This window comes from Bidens hawaiensis, unplaced genomic scaffold, assembly GCF_021521415.1.
Source record: "Bidens hawaiensis isolate Kalapana, Puna unplaced genomic scaffold, B.hawaiensis_p1.1 tig00031751_1, whole genome shotgun sequence".
Lineage (NCBI taxonomy): Eukaryota > Viridiplantae > Streptophyta > Magnoliopsida > Asterales > Asteraceae > Bidens > Bidens hawaiensis.
In genome coordinates this window covers 192410-217461 of record NW_027495358.1, presented here as the reverse complement: position 1 = coordinate 217461, position 25052 = coordinate 192410, and the positions used below count along the sequence as shown (strand labels likewise).

At 35.4% G+C, this 25052-nt stretch overlaps 2 protein-coding genes and 1 pseudogene across 4 annotated transcripts; 2 read left to right on the top strand and 1 right to left on the bottom strand.

Moving 5' to 3' along the window:
• Positions 1–8077: 8077 nt before the first annotated feature.
• LOC143582474 (LOB domain-containing protein 41-like) lies at positions 8078–9373 on the top strand. The gene is made up of 2 exons (XM_077065027.1): positions 8078–8295; positions 8766–9373. Exons 1-2 carry the CDS (start codon positions 8106–8108, stop codon positions 9356–9358), a joined length of 783 nt encoding a protein of 260 aa, XP_076921142.1. The 5' UTR covers positions 8078–8105; the 3' UTR covers positions 9359–9373.
• Positions 9374–13297: 3924 nt separating this feature from the next.
• LOC143582459 (RNA-binding KH domain-containing protein RCF3-like) lies at positions 13298–20000 on the top strand. 3 transcript variants are annotated; one of them, XM_077065013.1, is made up of 8 exons: positions 13298–13326; positions 14831–15407; positions 15478–15870; positions 16778–17023; positions 17511–17732; positions 17812–17903; positions 18012–18093; positions 19648–20000. In XM_077065013.1, the coding sequence occupies exons 2-8, from the start codon at positions 14844–14846 to the stop codon at positions 19963–19965; spliced, it is 1917 nt and encodes a 638-aa protein (XP_076921128.1). In that variant the 5' UTR covers positions 13298–13326; positions 14831–14843; the 3' UTR covers positions 19966–20000. The 3 variants fall into 3 exon arrangements, with proteins under 3 accessions (XP_076921128.1, XP_076921130.1, XP_076921129.1); XM_077065015.1 differs by having other exon boundaries at positions 18020–18093; positions 19648–19787; XM_077065014.1 differs by having other exon boundaries at positions 13304–13326; positions 14825–15407.
• A 2434-nt stretch (positions 20001–22434) lies between these two features.
• On the bottom strand, positions 22435–23861 carry LOC143582463 (3-ketoacyl-CoA synthase 6 pseudogene; annotated as a pseudogene).
• Positions 23862–25052: the final 1191 nt, after the last annotated feature.

Sequence of the window (25052 nt, the reverse complement as noted above, 5' to 3'; positions counted from 1 at the left end):
TAAAAAATAAGAGGAAATAGCTATACTACAATTGGATAACTGATGTATGTTCAATATCTGGCTACTTTCTTACTAGTTTGAAAAAAATTAGTGACATTTAAAATAAGTTATTTTCAAACGGTCTATTTGAGTCATTAACGGGTCACTGCCCACCATATTATTTTCATTCCTCGAGTAAATTTTTTTTTTGTTATAACTGAAACTTAAACACAGTACCTTCCATTTTTAAATTACTTAATACTTTAAGTAATATATTTAAAAATGTTTATCTAATTTATCGCTCAACAAAGTTGAAAAAGTATACATCTAGTGTTAAATAATAGCTGAACTTAAATATTCAAGCACAGTGAAAGTAAAACAAGGCTCCTATTAAATTTGAGAATATAAAATACTTAATTTAATAATAATGTGTGAGAGATGAACACTTGGGGTCAGAAATGGGATATGTGGATTCGACCGCACTCTGACATTCCACGCGCCGGCTCAATCCTCCCCAATGCACCCCACCTGTCCATGCCAGCGAATCATCACCCACAATTAGCCCTCATTTGTTTCTTATTTATTTATTTATTTATTTATTTATTTATAGACTATTATTACGTAAATAGAGTTGTGCTTTCTGTTACATTGTTACGTGATATATTCATGATCACACGTTTCTTATAACAAAAGACAATATGTGAAGATATTGATAAGTTCACTGAGAAAATAAATGCCAATATGATTTGTATTAATATTCTAACATTAATATTACATGAGTTATATATATTATGAATTTGATCTCAAAGAGCACTGCTAATAAGACAGCTTTAGACCAGGGATGGTTCGTGAAACAGCGAAAACAAGTTAGGGTTTTCGGTCCCAAATTAATCAAGGATCCAAAGTCTAAAAGAACATTATATATAGATATATTATAATGGGTAAAATAAACTCAAAGTAATGTATTGATGTTGTGTTAGGCTTGATTGTTACTACAATATAGGTTATGAGTTCAAAACTTTTAATAAGCAAATTTTTTTTGTTCTTAACAATGTCATGAAAAGGCCCCAAAATCTTGTTTCAATTTAGGCCTCCACATTCGTTGAGTTGGCCCTTCTATAAACGTTTCTTTAGATGATTTGACGGTTTTTCTATTTTTATCATTGTGGCTTGTGTTTTTAGAGTCCGGTTTTACGATATACTTCTTGACCATGAACTACAAAGATACACAGATTGCAAGGGGCATGGGTAGGTTGGTAGGGTCAAAGGATTTTGGCAACCTTTGACTATATAAATTTAATTAAGAATTGTTAAGACAATTGTGTTTTTACTATTTAAATAAATTTATGTTATTTGTTCTCTTGGCTTGTAATTTAAGTTATCAATGAAATATTTATTTCGATGTGTAAGTTCTGATATCAACCGACTGTGACCTGCCAAAGACAGTGTGTGACACCAAACGATCGTTACGTCCTAAATAGCATGTTAAATTAGACTAAGGCAATGATCTACAAAACTCATTGCCGTAGCACAGATGGTTAGATGATACACTTGTTCTCTGACTATTAAAGAAACAGAAGACTAATGATGTACAATATTTTATAAGCAGTTTGTAAAAAAAAGACCCGTCATAGATTCATTCATAATAATACTTAAAACCATAAACAACAACATTAGGGTGTTAGAATAGCTAAAACCAATTTATTTGATGTAGAGAAGAAAGCTCTAATAAAATGTATCCACATCAAGCAAGTGGTTCAAGTCAAGGAGCTAGCCAAAACATGGAGTCAAGATCAAGAAAAAACAACTTTTCTTGTGTAGTAAAACTGTAAAAGTATGATGTAAAGCAAAATGAAGTCTTATTTTTGACCAATTCTTATGAAGCTTTCCAGATAGATATAACATGAGGTTGTGGATGGTTTTAGAGGGGAGGAAATCATCATCCTTCCCTTCCCAAAATGTCAAATAATACAACGTTTATTGTTTGTGCTTCAAGAATTGTAAATGGTTACCGTCCAACTAAATTATTTTATTTTAATTAAATCAATAATTCTTTAGTTACAATAATATAAGTCAAAGTCTTGTAATTTAATTTATCCAGGTTAGTTGCTAGTTAGTAGTAGAAGTAATGCACCCAAAAAAAAAACTATTTCATTAAATGTAAAACAATATTATACGGTATATTAATTAATCATGAACATAATAATAATTATTATTATTTATACGTATCTATTATTTCACTAATTTATAATATACCAGGCTATTTCCTGTGTTACACACGGACGAAAAATATATAAACTTCATATATATATGTGTGTGTACGCGCGCGCACGAGTGTGTTATATACATTTTAATAAATTGTAAACGCCAGATAATCAATCATTATTATTAATATAAAGTATCATATTGTTATTTTAATTAAAAGAACCCAACATATAAAGACAAATAAAAAAAATAAAAATTTAAAACATCATTTACTAAAGTCAAATATTGTAAACTATGAAGCGTAAACATGTAGATGTTGTAACATAAGTTTTGTGTTACAAAAACTTATATCATATATGTCTAACTTATACCATAAAACAAAAAAAACATGGTAGTTAAAACTTCATCATCTACTAAAGTCATATGTTATAAACTATTTTTATTGAAATAATAAAAATTTAAAACATAGTTATAAGTTATGCCATATATATGTCTAACTTATACCATAAAACAAAAAAGATATAGTAGTTAAAACTTCATCATCTACTAAAGTCATATGTTGTAAACTATGAAGCGTAAACAAGTAGATGTTATAACATAAGTTTTGCGTTAAAAAAACTATTTTTATTGAAATAATAAAACATTTAAGTACACAACATAAAAAATGCTAAAAATATAAATATAACAATGAGATATAATTATAATCTTGATTAAACAACGCGTTTAATAAAACAACAATATAATCCAAACCTCGTGACTTAAACCATCATTTCAATCTAAACATCCATACATCCAATCCACACTTTCATAAATAATTTACCAAAATTCAAAAAAATAAAATAAAATAACAAAGTCTCAAAATTTAAAGAAAATAACAACGAAAACAATTAACTGTCTTTATTACTCAATAAATAATAATTATAACAATTTATGAAAAATTTTTCAACTTAGAAGTTAATGTTTAAAATTAATGTTCAAATTAACATGTAGAAAGCATATAAATGGAAAATTGATAAGTTGGAAGCCTATGTGGACATGCTAGTTGAATGATATGTGAAAAACTTGTATTGCATTAATAGTATAGTAAGATTTAGTTTTGACATGGTTTAGTGTTTGAATCGTATGAAACACGTACTCGATAATTGCTTAGCGTGCAACTCTTTTAGCATCTCAAATATGTAGCCATGTTTTATATGTTTTGAAGAGCATATAGACCTAAAACATGTTTTATATGAACACGCAAGGGACTAACCCTGGTTGATGGTCAGAATAAATGATATTTATTTAGGTTGAATGGAACGTCGTTCATATAAAGATGGGTTTTCAATTTCCGCATATTAATGGTTTACCAATAAAAAAACTCGACCGGTTTATAAAACTTTCATACAATATTCACTATTTAAGATACGAGACACAACCTCCAAATTCATAAACTTTACCAAAACTAATGCAACAACACATACAGTTAGATGATACACTTATTTTCCGACGGCTAAGAAAGAAAGAGGGGAAAGTAAAATAAGTCAAACATGATATCTCGCAACACTACATATTTACATATCATGTTTAACATGGGGCATGCTAGTGTAACTTTGTCTAGCCATAGTTTAATCAACGATTGAAGCTCCAAAATGCCCACGCATGGCTATTAGTTTCTTAAATTGTTTGCCAAACTAACGCTTGCTTGGAACTAGGAATGAAGCCAAAAAAATTAAAAGTAAAAAACATTAAGTGCGTTATTACATTACGTTGGCACTAACGCACTCGCTGACGTTACCAACACTCTATAAGGTATGCGACACTATATTAAATTAAATGTATTTAATAAAGAAGCGTGACGAAAACATTGGTCAATTCATGGTCTATACATGCTCCTCCTCCCGCGGAGAATATACCGTACACATCTCCTACATTTAAATCATACTTCAACTTACTTTCACTAAAAAGTTCGGTTACGAATCTTATGACGTGGCTAATTAAGCACTTCTTTAACTTAGATTGAATCATCCAAACCTTCTATTATACGTGTATTTCAGAACTAAGTAGTTCTAAAAAAATTTGTAACAATTGTTATATGTAATAGTTTAATGTTAAAACCCAAAATAAATATATGATTATGTAGTTTAAGAACCTAATACCTTTTGAGACAATTTCACATATACTTACAAAACCTTGTTAATATTATATTACCGTAACAAAGGTCATATAAACATACTCATTTATTTAGAATACTTAAAACTTACATATAATGTATTTTATTAACTTTTTTCATAAAAAAATATATATAAAAATGTTTTTAGTCATATAGTTATATTATCAAATTACTCCAATATTAAACGACTCAGAGCATTCTCAACCGATTATCTATCTCTATCTCTATAATTATACTAAAAAAACACTATATTTTAATCTTCTGTTAAATTAAATAATAATTTTGTTGTACTTTAATCATTACATTTTTTTCTCTCCATCCTATAATTTACAAAAAATCACTATATTTTCTCTCTCTGTTCTATAATTTACACTCACGATTACTCAAAACCCACTATACTTTACAAACTCCTCTCACAAAATTTTGAAAAAACAGATGAAAATACTCTCATAAGAATTAACGCTTCGGACGTGAAAGTAGAATAGTAGATAGTTTTGAAAACAAGTGGACCCAGGAATGACGACCCTTTTCTTAAATTCAAGAACCAGAACACCGACACCTGGTACTAGAGGTGGTCAAAAAAACCGGTCCTCGAACCGGTTTGCCGGTTTAAACCGGAAACCGGTTTTTTGTAAACCGGTTTGACCGGTTTGTATATCGGTTACACGTTTTAGAGCCAAAACCGGTTTTATAACCGGTTATAAAAAACCGGTTTTTTTTAATAACCGGTTAACCGGTTAAAAACCGTTTTTTTTCCGTTGTATAACGGCTATATAGCCGTTTTTTTTTTTTGACCGTTTTTTTTCCCCGTTTTACCCCCACAAACATCTATATATAGTTTAGGTTGGGTATTGGTTAGATCACACTCGATTATACAACTCCAAACGCTCTAAACGTTTATTTTATACGCGATTATTTTGTTATCTTACGCTCAATTATACCACATTACCACTCCATACGCTCTTATTTCGTAGTCGATTATCATGGCCTCCCAAAGTGCTGCTTCATCCGTCAACATGGGTGCCTCGAACACGGGAGAAACGGTCGTTCGGGTCATCCCCACGAAACGAAACCATGATGTTTGGCAACATTTCGACCTATGCGAAATGTCTAACGGTAGCCAAAAAGCTCGATGCAAACATTGTTTGAAGTTTTATGGCAAAGATGCAAACTCCACTTTAAAAGCGCATGTACAAAGGCCCTTTTGCAAGGCCTTGAAGGACGAATCGGGAAGTAGTTCGCAGCCGGAGATGACGAATCAAGGAACGGTGTTTACGTACGACCTTGAAGCGGTACGTCAACAGTTTTCAAACTTTGTGATTCAACAAACACTTCCTTTCAACCACTTCGACAACCCTCAATTCACGGAGATGATGCAAAAGTATGTTCAACCACGCTACCAACACGTAAGTCGTTCGACCCTTAGAAGAGATTGTCTTAAAGCATGGAAAAACGCTAAATCCGAACTAATTTCATACTTTTCAAACTTACAAACTGGTGTAAACTTAACAACGGATGTGTGGTCGGTACCTAATGGTTCGCCCGACTCATACATTTGTGTGACGGCTCATTGGGTTGACCCGAGTCGTGGCAAATGATGAAACGAACCGTTGCATTTCAATTGTTTGATTACCCGCACACGGGTAGAAATATTTTTAAACTCTTGGATAAAGTCATTCGACAATACAAAATTGAACATAAAATCTTTTCAATTTCGTTTGATAACGCGTCCAACAATACGGCCGCGGTTGGCCATTTAAAATTAAAGTATAAACCTATTTGTGATGGAGCGTTTTTTCATAGCCGATGCATTGCACATATTATCAACTTGGCCGTGCAAGATGGGTTAAACGTGATCGAAACGCAAAGAAACAATTTTAAAAGAATGTTACGAGATGTTTTTAGCAACAATACAACATTTTCAAGATACAAAAAATTTTGTGTAGAAGCTAATTGTCAATGGTTGGGGCCAAATTGGGATTGTCCAACAAGATGGAACTCGACTTGTGATATGTTTGAGAAAGCCATCCAACAAAAAGAATCATTAATTGCGTTTCATCAAATTTTGTCAAATAGGGGTAAATGTGCACCGTACGATCCTAGAAACTGGTTATTGATTGAGATCGTTACGGAGGTCCTTCAAATTTTTAAATCTTGCACAACTAGTTTATCCGGGGTTTACTATCCAACAAGCCCCATTGCTTTACCAAAAATTGCTGTCATGTGCACAAAGTTGAGTGAACTTCATTGTAGGGGTGCACCTTATTTTGATATGGGTGTAAAAATGAAAGAAAAATTTAGAAAATATTTTCAAGAACTACCCGCTGTTTTGACATGTGCTGCTGCGTTAAACCCTTGCATCAATGTTGGTGGTGTTGAAGCTTTAATAGAAAAAATTTGTGATGAGCTAGAGTTAAACGACGATCAAAACCCCTATTATAACCAAACTTTAAAGAATGCTTTCAACACCACCTTGTCAAACATGTATGATGTTTACCTTACAAAATACGGGTCGTCTTCCCAAATTCATGACTCGTTAAGAGCTGTTGCCCAATCCCAATCCCAAACCGACCTTGAAATGGGGATGTACTACATGATTTGGGAAGACGCCGGTAAACGTCAAAAGGTAAACACCCCAAGCAGTGAACTTGGAAGGTATGGTGGTACCAACTTTGTGAAACACATGACTCCGGATGAATTTAGAAGTCTTGATTTGCTGGCTTGGTGGAGAGGTAAGGAGGATGAGTTTCCGATCCTCGCCGCCATGGCAAAAGATTTACTAACGGTCAAAGCTTCCACGGTAGCTTCGGAGTCTGCTTTTTCTGTTTCTGGCAGGGTTATATCGATTAGGAGGACTCGACTCACTCCACCAGCTGTAGAGATGTCGATTTGCTACAAGGATTACTTGGACTCTTTAGATAGGGCACAACATCAACGCTCACTCGAGGGGGAAATGGACTATGAGGCGGGCTTGTATGAAGACGAGGTCAATCAAGGACACACTCAACCAATGACCGATGAAGAAGCCGCGTACGACGATTACCTAAGGAATAGCTCGGGATCGGGTAGCGAAGAAAATTAGTTAAAGAAACATCAAACATGGAGGCAAATAATGAGTAAGAAACAGCAAGTTGTTAATGTAATCGTGTCTAAGCATTATTTAATGTTTGTATTTTTGAGTTACGAATATGCGATAACGATTTAATGTTTGTATTTTTAATGTAAAAGCTATAAATGAAAGTTATGCGTTTTTAATCTTCCAAGCAAAGAACCCTAACAACGAAAGCAAAGAATGGCTTCGGTCTTCCAAACTAAACCCTAAACCCAAAAAAAAAAAACCGGTTAACCGGTTAGACCGGTTATTAGAAAACCGGTTAATAAAAAAACCGGTTTATTAACCGGTTTCTAAACCGGTCCTAACCGGTTAGACCGGTTAGGGTTTTCAGATACAAAAACCGGTTATTAACCGGTCCGGTTATTAACCGAACCGGTTTTTTTCCGGGCCAAAAAAAATCGGTCCAGTTAATAACCGAACCGGTTTTTAAAAAAAAACCGATTTGTGCACCTCTACCTGGTACCTCTCCATGAATGTGGAGAAAAACAACCTCAAACCTGGTTTTCCACGTAGGCAAATACCAGCCTTTTAGAAACAGCTGCGCCTTCCCCAAAACCCAGTGGCTCTTTTCCTCCACGTATCCCTTCACTCCACCGCCTAACCCATTATATATAACACTCTCTCTCTCTATACACACACCCACCACCATCAACAATGCGTATGAGCTGCAATGGTTGCCGTGTCCTCCGTAAGGGCTGCAGTGAAAACTGCAGCATCCGCCCCTGCTTGCAGTGGATCAAGTCCCCGGAGTCTCAAGCTAACGCCACCGTCTTTCTCGCCAAGTTTTACGGCCGTGCCGGACTTATGAATCTCGTCAACACCGGCCCTGAACACCTCCGTCCTGGTATATAATATTATTATTATTATTTAATTTTAAAATAATAATAATATTATTTGCAATTCAAAAGAGGTAGCGCTTGCCCTTCTACCTTCTGTTTCGATATAATTAGTTATTTACAAATAGGTTTATTAACAAAATATATTCATTTTAAAAGTATATATATATATATATAAAAGCTTGGCTTCTGTTTCGATATAATTAGTTATTTACATATAGGCTTATTAACAAAAAATATTCATTTAAAAAAAAAATAATATGACTCCGAGATCCGCTACTTGCAGTGTTGAACGAGTCATACATGGTAATCTTATTACTCTAATATTCGCAAATGTAGTTTTTAAAAGATTAGAATTTGCAGTTCAAAAAGGCGCACGCAGCTTGTTGCCCGTTTGCCTTCTGTTTCGATTAATTTAATATTATTATTATTAAATTTATATATAAAATGATGGGTTTTTTTTTTGTTATGATTACAGCGATATTCAGGTCGCTTCTGTACGAGGCTTGTGGTCGGATTGTGAACCCAATCTACGGGTCAGTCGGGTTATTGTGGTCGGGAAGCTGGCAGCTATGTCAGAATGCGGTGGAGGCGGTGCTCCAAGGGACGCCGATAACCCAGATTGCATCGGACACTGCTGAGACCAACAACGGGCCGCCGTTCAAGACGTACGACATACGTCACATCACAAAGGAGGAAAACTCAGGCGGGTCTAACGAAGTTCACCGGGTGAGGACTCGGGGCCGGTTCAAGCGGTCGGGTGGGAAAGGGAAGGCGAGTCGGGTGTGGATCGGGTCGAGGGAGGAGGAGTCTGGACAGGAGTTGTCGAGCCATGAGTCGGCTCTGAGCCATCAGTCGGAGGTGGCGCATGGGGAAGTGGTGGAGACTTCGCCGGGTAAGAAGCCGGCTGAGAGTGAAGCCGAGGTGGAGTTGGAGCTGACGCTTGGGCATGAGCTGGTTGATCATAAGGCGGCTAAAGGTAAGGAGGTGATTGTGGCTGAAGCTGAAGCTGAAGCTGACGACTCGGATGATGGGGATGATCTGAATCTGCGGCTAGATTATCCGGCTTAGTGGTGTTATATCCGGCGGCTCAGTTTTGATGGAAAAGATCAAAGTTTTTTTTTTTTTTTTTTTTTTTAATTATTAGTTTATTTTCGTTTTTCCTTTTTTTAGGGGTTTTAAATGTTTTTGCCGTCGTTGTTTATGCCTTTTTCGTTAATCAAGAAAGTCATGTACAATTGTGAATGGTATTGGGATAAAAAAGGGAGAATATAGACCATGTTTGGTTACTAGTGAAGGAGAAGTTTTATGCTTTTTAAAACAAAATTTGGAGCAACAATCATGTGAATTGTGATAACTGATAAAGGATCAAATATATAAATTTATAGATTGTAGAAGAATTCAAAATTTAGTTAAAAAATTAAATGCAAATTAAACAAAAATGTTTTATATAAATTATATATTTGATTTGTTAAAAATATAAATTCATTTTTTTAATCTTTTTAGGCCAAAATATATATTAAATAAATTAATTAGTTGGGACGAGTAATTTGGCTTTCAATTCAGTATCCACGAGTATTTTGGTGCTATGGACTAGTATATTGGCTTCGAATCCATTCTCCAAAAGTAAATTTGTGACACGCGGATTGAAAATAGTATGGACGAGTAATGGTCTTATGCGTCTTTTGAAAGGTGATTTGTCGTGTGCTTTGAGTTTTGGAGTTCGGTTTTACATGATAGTTCTTGGTTATATTTGACGTTCTCTTGTGGTTTGATCGTATTATCAATCTGATCTCAAAAGAGTACTACCAGTAAGATGGCTTTAGGCATTTTTTCGAAGGTGATTTGACGAGTTGCCTATTTTCATCATTCTGGGCTTTGATTTTAGAGTCCAACTTTACGAGATAGTTCGTGGCCATTATCTAAATAAAAGCGCATGGTGAGGGGGCGTGGATAGGTTGGTGGGACCAAAGGATTTTAAAGCCTTTGACTAGATGAATTTAATTAAGACTTAAACTGTGTTTGTTATTATTTGAATTTAAGTTATTTATTCTAATGGCTTGTAATTTAAGATATCAATGAAAACTTTATTCCGATGTGTAAGTTATGGTATCAATCGGTCACATTGTGACTAGCCAAAGGCGGGGTCTGCCAACCAACGAACGTTACACCCTAAAGAGCATGCTAAAACAATCAAGGCAGTGATCTACAAAGCTCATTGAAGTAACACAAATAGTTGAATACGCTTGTTCTCTTACAATAAAAGAAACAGAAGACTAATGATGTACAACATCTTTGTAAAACCCCCACCATGGATTCGTTTGTAAGAATATTAAAACCACACACAACAACAATAAGGTGTTAGAATAGCTACAACCGGTTGTTCATTGATGTAGAGAAGAAAGCTCCAATATAGTGTATCCACACCAAGCAAGTGACTCGAGTCAAGGAGCAAGCCAAAACATAAAAGTAAAGATCAACAAAAACAAACAACTTTTTTGCGTAGCAAAAGAAGTACGATTATATAGTTGCAATATAACACTAAAGAATATTCACCTACTAACTTTATCACTTTGAGGTTTGGTAAAGCAAAATGAAGTCTTATCTTTGATCAATATTTATACTTTATGAAGCTTTCCAGATGGATATAAGGGTGTATCACCACCCGATATGGTTGCGGATGGTTTTAGAGGTGAGGAAAGCATCATCATTCCTTACCCAAAATGGCAAAGATACACTGCTTGTTCTTTGTGCTTCAAGAATTTTACATGGTTAACATCTAACATTCTAATTTTAACTAAGTCAATAACTCTTTAGTTACAATATAAGTCAAAGTTAGTTGAAATTAACTTAAACGTATATTGGGAAATAAATGATATAGGAAAACTAAATAAGTCCTCTACCATGATACTCCCAACACTACATATCATGTTTAACACGGGACATGTTAGTGTAATTAACTTTGTCTAGACCGTAAGGCAATCAACGATTGGAGCTCCAAAAGGCCCACGTATGGATATTAGTTTCTTAAATTATTTGTCAAACTAACGTTTGCTTGAAACTAGGAATGAAGTCCAAAAAAATTAAAAATGAAAGCATTAAGTGTGTTATTACATTGCGTAGGCACTAACACACTCACTAATGTTACCAGCACTCAACAAGGATTCGGCAACAACCTTGTCTCTTGCCCAACAACCATTGTGACGCTACATTAAATGCGTATAATAAAGCGTAATGAAACATTGGTCGGTTCATGGTCTATAAATGTTCCTCCTCCCCGGAGAATATTCCGTACATATGTTCTACATTTAAACCATACTTCAACTTGCTTTCACTTAAAAGTTTGATTACAAATCTTATGACGTTACTAATTGAATACCTTTTTAATATAAATTGGATCATCCAAACCTTCTATCACATTTGTGTTCCCAACTAAGTAGTTCTAAAAATATTGTTAGCAACTGTCATATGTAATAGTTTCTAATAAGTCCAAATAATTATACGGTGACATGGTTTAAGAGCCTAAAATCTATGAGACAATTTCACGTATACTTACAAAACTATCATAATATTATATTTACTCAAACAAACGTCAACATAAGCATGCTCATTTACATTACTTAAATTATATATTTGCTTTAATCCAATAATAAAATATAAATGTATACATCTCAAGAGACCCATAAGAATTAACACGCCGGGCGTGAAAGTAGAATACTGCATTAGGGATGAGTTTGGTGTAGTATCCGTAGCTGTATCCATACGTGTACTTGATTGTAGGGGTGTGCATGGGTCGGTTTGGGGCGGTTTTGAGCCAAACCAATAGCCATAACCGATATGTCAGTTAATGGATAATCATAACCATAACCGACCCAGTATATTGGTTATGGTTAATCGGTTTTGTAGGTTAGAGTGAGTTGGTTATGTGTCGGCTAACCGTAACAAAAAAAAATAAAAATAATTGGTGCAAGGATTGTAGTCGAATTGACGTTTCTTCTTGAAGAAGAAACCTATCATATACGTCTCTTCATGAAGAAGAAAAGTAGTACATAATTGGTAAATAAATAGAAATACTATAGGTCTAAATGTTTTATTCAAATAAATGATTTATCAATGTTTAAAGCTATATAACTCAGGCAAAAGGTCTGAAGCCAGATCATTCAATCTAGTTATTTACAAAAAAACTATTCTCATATTATAGGTATGAGATAACACACCAGCAGAAATCAGTTGCGAACTAATCATCATAAACAAATGTGAATACATTGACTCTAAAACTAACGCGAAGGCGTTAAGCATTTTATATATGATTTAAAAATTAAACACGTGGCTTGAATGATTTTCAAAACGTTTGATCCATAAAGGTAATCTACTAAAGAGCATTCAGGCCATAAGCGCACGTATAGTTGGATCCAAGTTATGCACGTGTTACGGATGAAAGGTCGTAGCATGGCTAGTAAAGAGACTCAGTTGCAGGCATACGTAAAACTACAGTTAAAACCTGAGTAAAAAGACTAGTGTGCTCTGTGGTTGTACACTCGGGTGAAACAGTCCCGCTGAGTGTGTAGATATACTAATACAAATTACGATCGAACGGGTTTTAAATTCTCACCAACATAAAATACTTTGTGTCTGTTAATGTTATTCACCAGCTTTTAGCTAACGTATTATTTTAAACATTTTCAGGTAATCAATAGTAAGTAACATAAGAACAATAGAGTAACAAGAACAAACTCATTGGAGATATAAAAGGACCAAAACACTTTTATTGATTCATAAAAAATAGCATATTTTTTAACCTTAGGTAGCATCATAAAAAATATCACATTAAAAATAACTCTTAAAACGAACCACCAAACAAGATCAAAGGCGATACAGGCAAAAGAAAACAAGCCCTAATTTCATTTCATTTTATTATACTTATAATAATAATATTATTATCAAAGGAAACGAAAGCTAGCTCATCATTGTAATCTACAACTCTCTCTCAGATTATTATTATCTCTTTCTTCAATTTTCACCTCACGATTCTTCAATTGGTAAGTAATCGAATTTGCTTGAAACCGATCTAGATTGTTCTGGTTCTTAATTTTCGTTTATTGCTTGAATTATTATCAGATTCCGCGTCTAATTAGAAACAATATTATGTAATTTGATGTCTGTTGTATAATGAAATTTGTATTGGCTAATGTTAAAACAATTGGAGATAATGTTTGATTTATTGTCATTTCTTACTTGATTATTATATTATAATAATATAGAGCAGCAAGTATATTGTTAACTGAGAAATTGGATATGTGTTTCTTCGGTTAAAATGTTACTCAAGTTGTTTGCAAAGGGATTGATTATAAGGATCTCTTGATGCTAACAACAATTTAGGTTTTTTTACTCATTTGTATATGACACTTGTATACCGAACAAGCTTCTTAATATTGTTTAGAAGCAAGAAAATTCGATTTTTGGCTCCAAGATACCCGACTCTCTCTTAATGTTATTTGGATAACACTTGTATATCGACCAATACCCGACTCTCTCTTAATGTTATTTGGATATAACACTTGTATATCGACCAAGGTTTTTATAATTGTTTAAAAGAAAGAAAGTTCGATTTTTGGCTCAAAGTTACTCAACTCTATCTTCATGTTATTTGCATATGACACTTGTATATCGACCAAGGTTTTGTAAAGAACTTGAAACCTATCATTACTACAAAAAAACTTGCTTATACGGTGAAGTTTACATTAACCTACTTTGGCATCCTATTGACAATAAAGCATGTTTATAAGTTTCATCGATATTGTCGATATATTTTGGTTATGTGTATTGTTACATATATGTATGCGCCTATACTTCATGTAGAAAGTGTTATGTACTGCACACTACGGTTGTTTTTCGATTTGTGCTGTGCGCTGTAGAAGTACTCATATGATTGCATGTAGCCAGATCCATTATGATCAATTACTCATGTCATCCATTTGACGATTGGGAGTAAAGCTTGTAATATTAAGGGCATGTTTGGGATTGAGTTTGAAAAATGCTTATTGGCTTATTGGTTTTTTCAAAAAGCCAATAAATTAAAATGTGTTTGGCAATCACAAAAATCTTTCCTATTTTAGTTTTTTGAAAGGGTTAAAAAGCAGTTTTCAAAAGGCCTAAATCCTGGCTTTTCAAAATGGCTTTTTGTAAAAGCCAATAAGCTAATAAGCTTTTTTCCAACTCAATCCCAAACACCCCCTAAGAAACAAGTAACTAACTAACATGATCACACACATGGCTATTGAAGTTAAATAAATTAAACAATATCATTTACCTTTCCCTTACTAAATATCATACTAGCCCTAGGCATACAGCATACTTAGGAGCAGGTAACAAATAGTATATTTCACTTTCATATTATTATGGTTTAACCCTGCAAGAGGAACACCCTATATGCTAAATTGTTTATGAACGTTTATTTCAATATCACATTTTCTTATGTATCATATTGATGTAGTTACTTTCATGTTTTGTTGGTTCATTAATTCGTTTGAGGTTCAGTTTTAGATTTAGTGAATATATGGAACGAAACAGGCGAAACCCCTCCTTCAGGAAACGTCCTAACCCTAATTTTAACAAGGGCGGCAATAAAAGAGGGAAATTTGGCGAACAATCTTCAGAAATCTCAAAAACTCCAGAGACAGTCTACAGAATATTATGCCAATCGAGAAAAATCGGTAGTGTGATTGGGAAAGGTGGTGGTATAGTCAAAGCCTTGCGAGAAGAAACCCAAGCTAAAATTACAGTTGCTGAAACGGTTCCTGGTTCAGAAGAAAGAGTAATAACAATATCCAGTCCTTCAAATATGCCAGCAAAAAGTAACACCGAGAATAATGATATGGAGCTGCATTGTGCAGCTCAAGATGCTTTATTAAAAGTTCATGACAGAATAATTGAGGAAGATATATCAGGTGATAATCCAATAACTGCACGCTTGCTTGTTCCAAACAATACAGTAGGATGTGTTTTGGGGAAAAAAGGAGACGTTATTCAGAGATTAAGAAGTGAAACTGGTGCATCCATACGTGTTATGCCTGGAGATGAACACCCTGCGTGTGCTTTGACTACTGATGAGTTGGTCCAGGTAATGCTTTATTAATATTAACATTTGTTTTTTAGCATATAGAAAATCTTAAAAAGTTATTAATATTCAGATATCAGCCAAACCAGATGTTGCAAAAGGGGCTCTATATCAAGTGTCTACATTATTGCATCAGAATCCACGCAAGGACAAACCTCCAACCGTTAAGGACCAAAACATGACCCCTGCAAGGCGGGCTGTGTGTGCTGAACCTCCCATGCCATGGATGGGGCCCATCAGATTTGGGTCCAATGGCGTTAATGATGATTATGCTGCTGCACATGGTGAGGATGTCTCATCTGAGTTCTCAATGAAGATCCTTTGCTCATCAGCTAAAATTGGAGGAGTGATTGGTAAAGGAGGATCATCTGTAAGACAGTTGCAGCAAGCAACTGGAGCTAACATACACGTGGGTGAAGGATTTGCAGGGTGTGATGAGCGTGTGATTCGAGTGTCTTCATTTGAGGTCAGTAGTATTTATTATTTTATCTATAATTAACACGGCAAGTTGGAGATGGCAGAATCCCACGGGCAGGCCTGTAAATGAACACGGGCAGAGCATGTTCGTGTTCGTTCGTTTAACTTTAACTGAACAAACGATTGAACATGAACAATTAAATGGACAAACTTTTCTTGTTTGTGATCGTTTGTTAAGAAAATGAACGTGTTTGTGTTTGTTTATGTTCGTTCGTTAACAATATAAACGAATGTTCAAAAACATAACTGAACATAGAGGAACGAACATAACTTAGCTAAAATCAACTAATAGTAAATGTTAACAATGTGCGATGCCTAAAAAGTTACTAAAACTGACTAAATTGTAATGAGGTTAAAAAAATTAGATGAACATATTAACAAACGAAAACGAATGATCTCACACAAATGTAAACTAACAACATAAATGAGCTCAAACGAATTTATATAAACGAATTCAATTGAATGGACGTAAGCGAACGCTCACAAGCACAAATGAACGAACGAGCCATGAGTTAATGCTCGCTCGTTTAACCAAATGAAAAAAAAATAATTCATGGTCGCTTATGAAGTAAACGAGCTTCCCGTCAAACAGTTCACTGACGTTTGGTTTGCTTACAGGCCTAGCCAAGGGCCAAAAAAGGTAACTTTTGGGTATGGGACGGAACGGTTTGGGTCAGGTTGGACTTGCCTAAAATGATTTATAGTAGGTTTTATGCATTAAAGATACACATTGGGCGATTTTTGGCCTGTTTCTTTTTAATCTAATATTTTAAACCTATTTGACCGGTTATGGATAAAGCATAACCCCAGTTGACCTTATTATAAGTTAATGGGTTTAAATTATAATTTGTACTGTAAATGGATAATCAACTAATGTTTGTGGTGAATCATATCAGGCTTTAAGGAACCCAAGGTCACAAACAATTGATGCAGTTCTCAATATTCAAGATATATCGAATGAACACGGTGAGAAAGGCATTATGACTACAAGACTTCTTATTCCATCTAGTAAAGTCGGTTGCATAATTGGACAAGGAGGTCAAGTAATTAATGAGATGCGAAGAAGAACAAAAGCAGATATTCGTGTTTTCTCTAAGGAAGAGAGACCGAAGTTTGCTGATGAAGATGAAGAGCTTGTGCAGGTGTTTTATCATTAATCTTAAGTTTTTTCTAAACAAGACCTACAATTTAGTGAATTTACCATTTTGATCTTTTTAGGTTTCTACGCCCTGCTTGCAGTGCGCACATATAATGTATATATGTGTGAACCCTTGGGTGGGCAAAAGTAAAATTGCACTAATTTTGACGTTATTTTACTAATCACGTGAAAATAACGTTAAAAGTGGCGGAAGGTTAATCAGGCATCATGTGGTGGCGTTGATAGCCGAAAGACAAGGGCACATGCACCAATCAGCCGGTGTCCCGATGATTGAGTGTTATGTGTCTTATGTCCAAGGCTTGATTCAAAACTACTATCGAGCCGGGGGTCTCACCGGAAGCAGCCTCTCTATCCCTATGGGATAGAGGTAAGGCTGTCTACATCTTACCCTCCTCAGATCCTACCATAGCATTGCTATTGGTGGGATATACTGAGTACGATGATGATGATGATGATGATGATCTTTTTAGGTTTCTGGGAATTTCAATGCTGCTAAGGATGCTGTGTCTGAAATTGCATTAAGGTTTAGAGCAAGATGTCTCAGAGATGCAAAACCTGGAACTGGGCCAACAGAGCCTTCTCAAGTGGGCCCGATGCCAGGATTCATGCCACTAAGAAACTTAATTAGTGCAGGACCGTCTCCTTCCGGTGTCATTCGGGGTGGTCGATCATTAGGCTATGAACCTTTTCAGGTAGTATATTATGCATCTTCAGTTAAATGAACCTTTTAAGATTAGTAATTGGCATAACAAAAATGAACCTTTAATGAAGGGTGGTGGAAGAGAGTATGAACCTCTTAGTTATCCGGTTCCTTCAAGGGAATATGAGCCTCATGGCTACCCGGTTCCTCCACGCGCCTCTGGGTACCATACTACTTATTTCATACTGCTATACTGATTCATTATCTTGTGTTTTTATTTACTTTTTGGTTGTGTGTTGTTTACATCAATATATTTTATGTTTTAAACAAGATACTCAGGTGCTGTGGACGCGAATATACCAAACAGTGGACGGGTTTATGGTATGGGACCTGGAGTTCACAACATTAAGGAGGTCAGTAGGTTCTTCAACTAGCTAATTTTCTAACCCAAACTATTGAGTGACGTATTATCATATTCATCCACTTGCTGGCTATGTAGCATGTGCATTTTGTTACGATTGTTTGAAGTGAGATCAATGAATTGATTAAGCTATAATAATAGTAAATGATGACTTAGGTTTTAAGAGTTTTAAGGTTGAAGTTGTAGCTCATATCATTATTCTGGCGTGTATGTTTTTGTGGTTTTCATGCAAGTTTTCTAAAAGAAAGTCAACTTTTACTCCATTAATTTTGGGAAAATGTCTTTAAATACCTGCGTACTATACACTCATTCTTGATTATAGAAACCAATTATGAAAATCTGCAGATATAGTTGCAAGTTGCAACTTTCACTTTTTTTTTTGTTGCAAAATAGTAATTTTTTGCCTGATACCAAATAATGGGTTAAAACCAAGTGATTTTGGTTTTTTTTATATACACTATATATTATTTGTATTTTTATACTTTTTGTGTAAAAAAAAGTTTTTGAGGAAATGTTTGCCCGTATCCCACCCTTCCCATACCTTGCTATAAGTGGGATCTTACTGGGTATACTTGTTTGTTTTTTGGACGCGTAGCCTTCAATTCCCACCAATCCACCATCACCAGTTCATCACACATGTTTTGCAACAAAACCATAGTCACAACCCTAATTTGCTCTGAAAGTGTGAGAATCCATATTAAAAAAAGCAAAAATAAAAATTGCAAAACCTTAACCTATAAAAAGCGTTACAACTTGAAATCCGAATCGAAATGGATTTTTAAGCCTTTTTGTTTCAAAGCGTGTAGCTCATTAGAGATGTACATTTGTAGTGAGAACATGTATTCAGGCTGGTGTAAGAAGTGGAAGACGAAAGTGTGAGAGGCCAAGGTACCATTGTGATGACCTAAGGGGTTTGTAATGGTTGAAGAGAACATGGAGTTTGGAAGGGAGAATAGCACGTGATCGCTGTTACGCACTCCTTCCCCACCTTGGGTTCTCCCAAATCGTATCAAATCTTTCGTGTGGTCACAATGGAAACCTAACATCTCCATCTTATCTTCTTTCTATTCTTGTACAGGCCTCAATACATGTTCTCACCTCAAAAATACGTATCTTATGAGCACAGTTCAAAGTCAAGCGGGAAATCTAGTTCGATCTGGGTTTCAATTTGCGTATTAGGATTTTGTAATGTTAGGTGGGATGTTTGTGTTTGGATTTCTTAAATTATAGGCATCCTTGAGTTTTTGACGCGACACGGGGTGTGAAATGGTGGTGTTACCTGTGTTAACTCTGTGAAGGAGAGGCGATGCCAAATGGTGCATGGGGGACGTAGCAGTGGGTGTGAAGGTCTGATGGTGGGGTTGATGGTTTGAACGAAAAGTAAAATGATATAAATAATAGTGATTTGTGTTTAAAAGCTTTAAATATTAATTATAAACTAATGGAAACAAAAATGGCCAAGTAATTTGCTTTTATGCTAGGGTGTTCAAAATTTATTTTACTTGATGAAAACAAGGCTAAAGTTATCAATTATCGTGATATGTAGGTTCCAGGAACAGGGCTAAAACCCCAAGATCTGTATGCTGTTGGTGTGGAACCCGCTTCTGAGATGCTCGGTTCTAATGCCATTCATGGTGTCAATGTCTACCAAGGATATGGCGGTCCGGCTGTACAAAGCCATCCTCTAACTGCCACCTATGATCACAACTACGGTACTCAGCAAGGTCCCTTTTCAGATATGAATTCTTCTTCACACACATCATATAACACCACCACTGCCACCACCGCCACTACTACCACCAACCCTAACCACCTGCCCTACCCCACTCAACAAGTCCATTACCCAGAAAGTTCTTATCAATAAGGACACTAAGTTTGGGTCATTTATGTACCATGATCTACAAACTTTTTACTAGATACCCAGTGTCAGAACTGTTGCTGTCGACTTTTTTAGAAATTTGAGTGGAGGTGATACTATGGTTTCTTGCCTAGAAATTGAGACGTGTCTTGTTGTCAATGGACAAATATGGGACTTATGGTTAGGTGCCTTGACATGTTACTTTTAGCCTTATTTAAATGATATCCACAAACCTAGGTTTGAATTAGTGGTGTGTATGTGCCACAAGGGCTTTGGCTTGTGAAATTGGCTTTTTGTAGGGTTGGGATTGGTTTGTGGTTTACCATGTTTGAAAAGCTTAGGCTCAAGTGTGTGGCTTTTGTAGTCGATGTGTTCAGCATATATGGTCCAGGCCCTGACTCTAGAGACTTGGCTTGGCTTGGCTTATTGGCTTTACATAGAACTGAAAACAAACTGGCTGAATAAAATGAAAGTACTGTATTCGTTCCTAGCATACGGGCATACGGGCTTACAATTAGAGCTCATTTGCTAGGAATACAGTGTTTTTTTTTGGTTCTATGACTTCTAGTTCTATGTAATCCCATAAAGGGAGCCAAGTCTCAAGAGTCAAAACCATATGCGTTGAACCTTCTGGCCACATGCTTAAAAAGCTTATGTTTCAGGCGGGTGGCCAAAAGGTTTAACATATATGGTCTTGAGACTTGGCTCGTTTTACTGGATTGCATAGAACTAAAATCGGAGTTTCGGACCATGAATAAAACCAAAAGTTAAATCTATTTTTTTAAAAATTTACAGTTAAGAGTTAGGAATACCATTCCTTGAAAACTTTACAGTTATAGTTAGGAATACCATAGGGTCAGATCATGATATCAGTTATTAAATAATATGCCAAGAGGCTTTTGGCCCTATGACAGTGATGAGGGAATGAGGGTTCACAGTTTAAAGTATTTGAGGTATTTAGATGAAGTTTAGAATGTCCAGAATTTGGTAGTGTGTGTTGCCGTTCTGAAAAAACTCAGTAGGTAGGATAAATGCTTTTGTTCTTCCTTTCATCACAAAATTCGTATGCAGCGTTCGAAGAATTACCCTTTCATATCAATAGGTAGTTTATGAAAGGAGAGTGTGTTTCTTGGTAAAATTTGAAATTGCATGTAAATTGGGTAAGCTGCTGGATGGGTGGGTTGTGCGTTTAACTCTTTTAACTATTTTTTAAAAATTTAAATATCGAGTTATATTCAAAATAAAGTATCTTTGTATTTATGAGAGAAAAAACACTTTATTTTGTATAGGAATATTGGATTCTAATAAGCTTAACTTTGATATTAATTCAAACTTAAAAAATTCTGGCGGTCTCAATTTGCAAACTATTTTCTTCTACTGAACCATTTCTAATTGGGGTTTAACCTAGTTAGTTTTTTTTTGTGGTGTGGACACTAACATGGCACAAACATTTGTTTTATGATGAGGTGGATACTTTATATATGGGGCACTCTCATCACCAACTCAGCCCACCTTCACCTCACCTCCAACACCATCGCCATCTCCACCACAAGCACCACCATCAAGAGCCAAAATGGTTGGGTTTTTAGGGTGGCTAATGGTGGTGGGTGGGTGGGTGATGGTGATGTCTGATGGCAGTGGTGGTGGAAGTGAAGGTGAGGTTGTGATGAGAGTGCCACATAGGCAGCCACATCATCAAATTACAAATGTTTGTCCCATGTCAGCGTCCACGTCTCAAAAAAATTGGGTTAGATTTCAGTTAGAAAAGACTCGGTGGATGAAAATAGTTTTCAAGTTGGGAGTATCACATGAATTTCTTAAATTGGGATTAATATCGGCTAACTAGTCAAACTTCAAATTATTAAATTCCATTATCCCTTTTGAATACAACTCAATTTTCCCAATTTATGTGGTGGTGATGATATTTTCTTAAATTTGAGCTAAATAAAAAAAATTTACTTGTAGGTTTATTTTGGTGTATTAAAAATAGGGGTTCCAGGCGAGTCTAGTTAACGGGTTAATAGAAGAAATTGAACGTAACTCATATATTTGTGTCAAATACGTTAATCTTAACTCAAGACATATTCAAAATCGCGTCGTGCTCCTATTGATAAAGTTTTAAATGCCAATGCTTTTAAAGTAACTCCTAAAATCTAAATACGAACTTTTATATAAATTCTTAAAACTTAAACGGGTATCTACCTCATCGTCTTGACCGCGACTACTGTATCCACCACGGTTGCCCGTCTCTACAACCACTGCCACCACCTTGGCAGTCACTCCTTGTCATCACTATCCGTCATAAAAATATAACGAGTGAACTTATTTGTTTGTGCAAAATGATATGTAGTGAATAGTGATAAATAGTAGACACTTATATATGATAAATAACATAAAGATTGAATCAATAACAATAGAACATAATAATTTTGAAGCTTTCAAACAATATGATCAACTTTCATAAGTAATCAAAGGTCACAGTTTTACCAACTCCGGGATATGCACCGGGTACCGATCAATGCAATCCTCCCACGGTCCTGATCTGTCTGTTTCAATGCTCCGGTTACACTTCAACACGGCACTATTACACTTAAACCCGCTACCAAGCGCTATTTGCCAAACCCTGTCTCCTTTCTTCATCCTCCCTTTCGCTTCTATATAACTAAGCTCATACCACAACGAGGAGGATGACGTGTTCCCAAGCCGGTGTAATGTCATCCTCGACGGCTCACTGTGCTCCACTGATAACCGGAGGCTCTTCTGCACCTCATTTATCACCGACCTACCGCCTGCGTGTATGCAAAAGTGCTCGAACGCCTGCGTAAAATCCGGCACGTAAATATTCCATTTTTGTTTAAATAATCTCTGGCCAATGAGATTGAAAACGAAGCGAAATTGCTCGGATAGCGGTAACACCGATGGACCTAGGGTCATGATGTTCGATTTCAATGCTTCTCCGCCGATTACCGATAGATCTTTCGATAACTTGATACCTAAATTACCTTCTGGATCCTCCTCTTGATGAATGCATTTGTAGGACTTCTCATCGGAAGCTTTATGCGTTCTGATGATGTTGACGAGTTTGTACTTTGATCGGTTTCGTTCACAGCGTTTGTTTGATAATAACACTGCGGCCGCTCCTAATCTGAACAAGCAATTCGGAAGGAGCATTTCGCGCTCATTTCCTTCGTAATAATTCGGAGTAATAATTTCAGTACTAATCACTATAGCATTTGAGTTTGGATGACTTTGAAACAATATTCTCGCTAAATCGACGGAGATTAATCCCGCGCTGCATCCCATACCAGTTAAATTGTAGCATCTAACATCACTCCTGAATTTGTACTTGTTTATCACCATTGCTGCAAGCGAAGGTGGAGGAGAAAACACGCTGCAGTTCACTATTAGAACGTCAATGTCCGTAGGTTTCAGATTTGTTTTCGCGATCAACGAGTCCATTGCGGAGAATATCACGAGTTCAGCTTCGACTTTCGCGTCGTTCATAGTCAGTTTAGGTGGGATGTAATGAAAACCTGGCGCTAAACACGTCTCTTCACTTAATCCTGACCGTTCTAGTATCCGCACTTGGAACTCAAGGCTTTTTCGCTTGTTTTTCCGTATTATTTCAGAGCTCTCCATGAAGAAAGAGAACGGTGATCGAATGCCTTTGAAGGATTGTAGCAGGAGAAATCGACGAGGTAGACGGGGCTAGGTTTTGAGACAAGGTATATGGTGATGATCATTGAGATGAAGGTGAATGCTGCTTGAATGTGATCGAGGCGCAGGAGTTGAACGGCTGCGGTGGTGGCGATGGAGACTATCAGGAAGTATGAAAGGGTGTGGGTGTGATCAGTGAGGTATCGGTTGACGGAGGCCGCGAAAGCGGGTGAGTTGTCCGGCATTGTTGAGGATAGGAGGCTTGGAAGATGGTGTTTGTATGTGCATGAGATTGCAAAAATGTGATTATTACTTTACGTTGCATTTATAATAAACTCAGCTTTAAGTGTTTTGTATTATGTTTTGAATATTGAAATTCAGTTTTAAGTTTAATGATATTACTATTTTTTTGTTTTTGTTTTTTAGGGGAAGGTTAATGTGCATTTTAGTCTTAACATGAGAACGTAGGAAATAATATCAATTTATAAAAAAAATGAGAACGTAAGACACAATATCAACTATAATACCAATCTACATAAACAATTATTTGTAATAACAAAGAAAAAAAACCTAAAAATTACAACAAAAGAATTAAAATCAAGAACAAAATAATAACATCAAATACTAACATATACTTATATCAGCAAAAAAAAATTTTATAATAACAACAAAATATAAATAAGCAAATATTTATAACGTCTCATAATCGAAAATTAGCAAATGCGAACAAAAAATAATAGAAAACATTTATAAAAATAAACCTAATAATAACAGCAAATTGGTTCTCACTGTTTTCATGTTAAGAATAAAATGTATTTGATCATGTTTCTTGTTTTTAAAATACTTATCAAATTAAGGTTTTAAGTTTAATACTGATTAATCAAATGATTTTAATTTAAATTTTATATTATATAAAGGAACATGATTGTGTCCAGGACTCTTGTTGCAAAGGCAAATTGTAGAAAAACTAATAAAAATAGTAAACATGTGATTAAAATCTTATAGAAACCATAAATCCCTGGTTCCACACGCATCTAAAGCATGCAAATATTGTTGCTATGCCTTGATATGTTTTTCGTCATTGTTTTGCCTGTTCCATAATTATCAACTTCTCCTTACATGGCAGACTCCATGCTACAGAAACTAGACCGTTAACATGATCGAACACGTTGCACTTGTTGAGTTGATTCTTGTGATGATTAAGCATATCCATTTTGTGTTCAATACCCATGAAACTGTTTTTGGGCAGCTCACAAGAGCAATCCATTGTTGATGTATAATTCAGCAAAAGTATGATATGATGATAAAAAATAATATTTTAAAAATACAACAAAAGTGTAACCAGATATAGTTCAAAAAACTAGTGACACAACATTTCCAAAACATCTGTGGCAAAAACCATTGAAACCATGGGAGTATGGGACACATAAACATAA

Bases quoted from the DNA above. Each gene is read 5' to 3' on its own strand.
- LOC143582474 (XM_077065027.1), top strand. From the start codon at position 8,106: ATGCGTATGAGCTGCAATGGTTGCCGTGTCCTCCGTAAGGGCTGCAGT. The intron at 8,296-8,765 runs GTATATAATATT...TTATGATTACAG, and splicing joins CCCTGAACACCTCCGTCCTG to CGATATTCAGGTCGCTTCTG.
- LOC143582459 (XM_077065013.1), top strand. From the start codon at position 14,844: ATGGAACGAAACAGGCGAAACCCCTCCTTCAGGAAACGTCCTAACCCT. The intron at 17,733-17,811 runs GTAGTATATTAT...CCTTTAATGAAG, and splicing joins TAGGCTATGAACCTTTTCAG to GGTGGTGGAAGAGAGTATGA. The intron at 17,904-18,011 runs GTACCATACTAC...GTTTTAAACAAG, and splicing joins GTTCCTCCACGCGCCTCTGG to ATACTCAGGTGCTGTGGACG.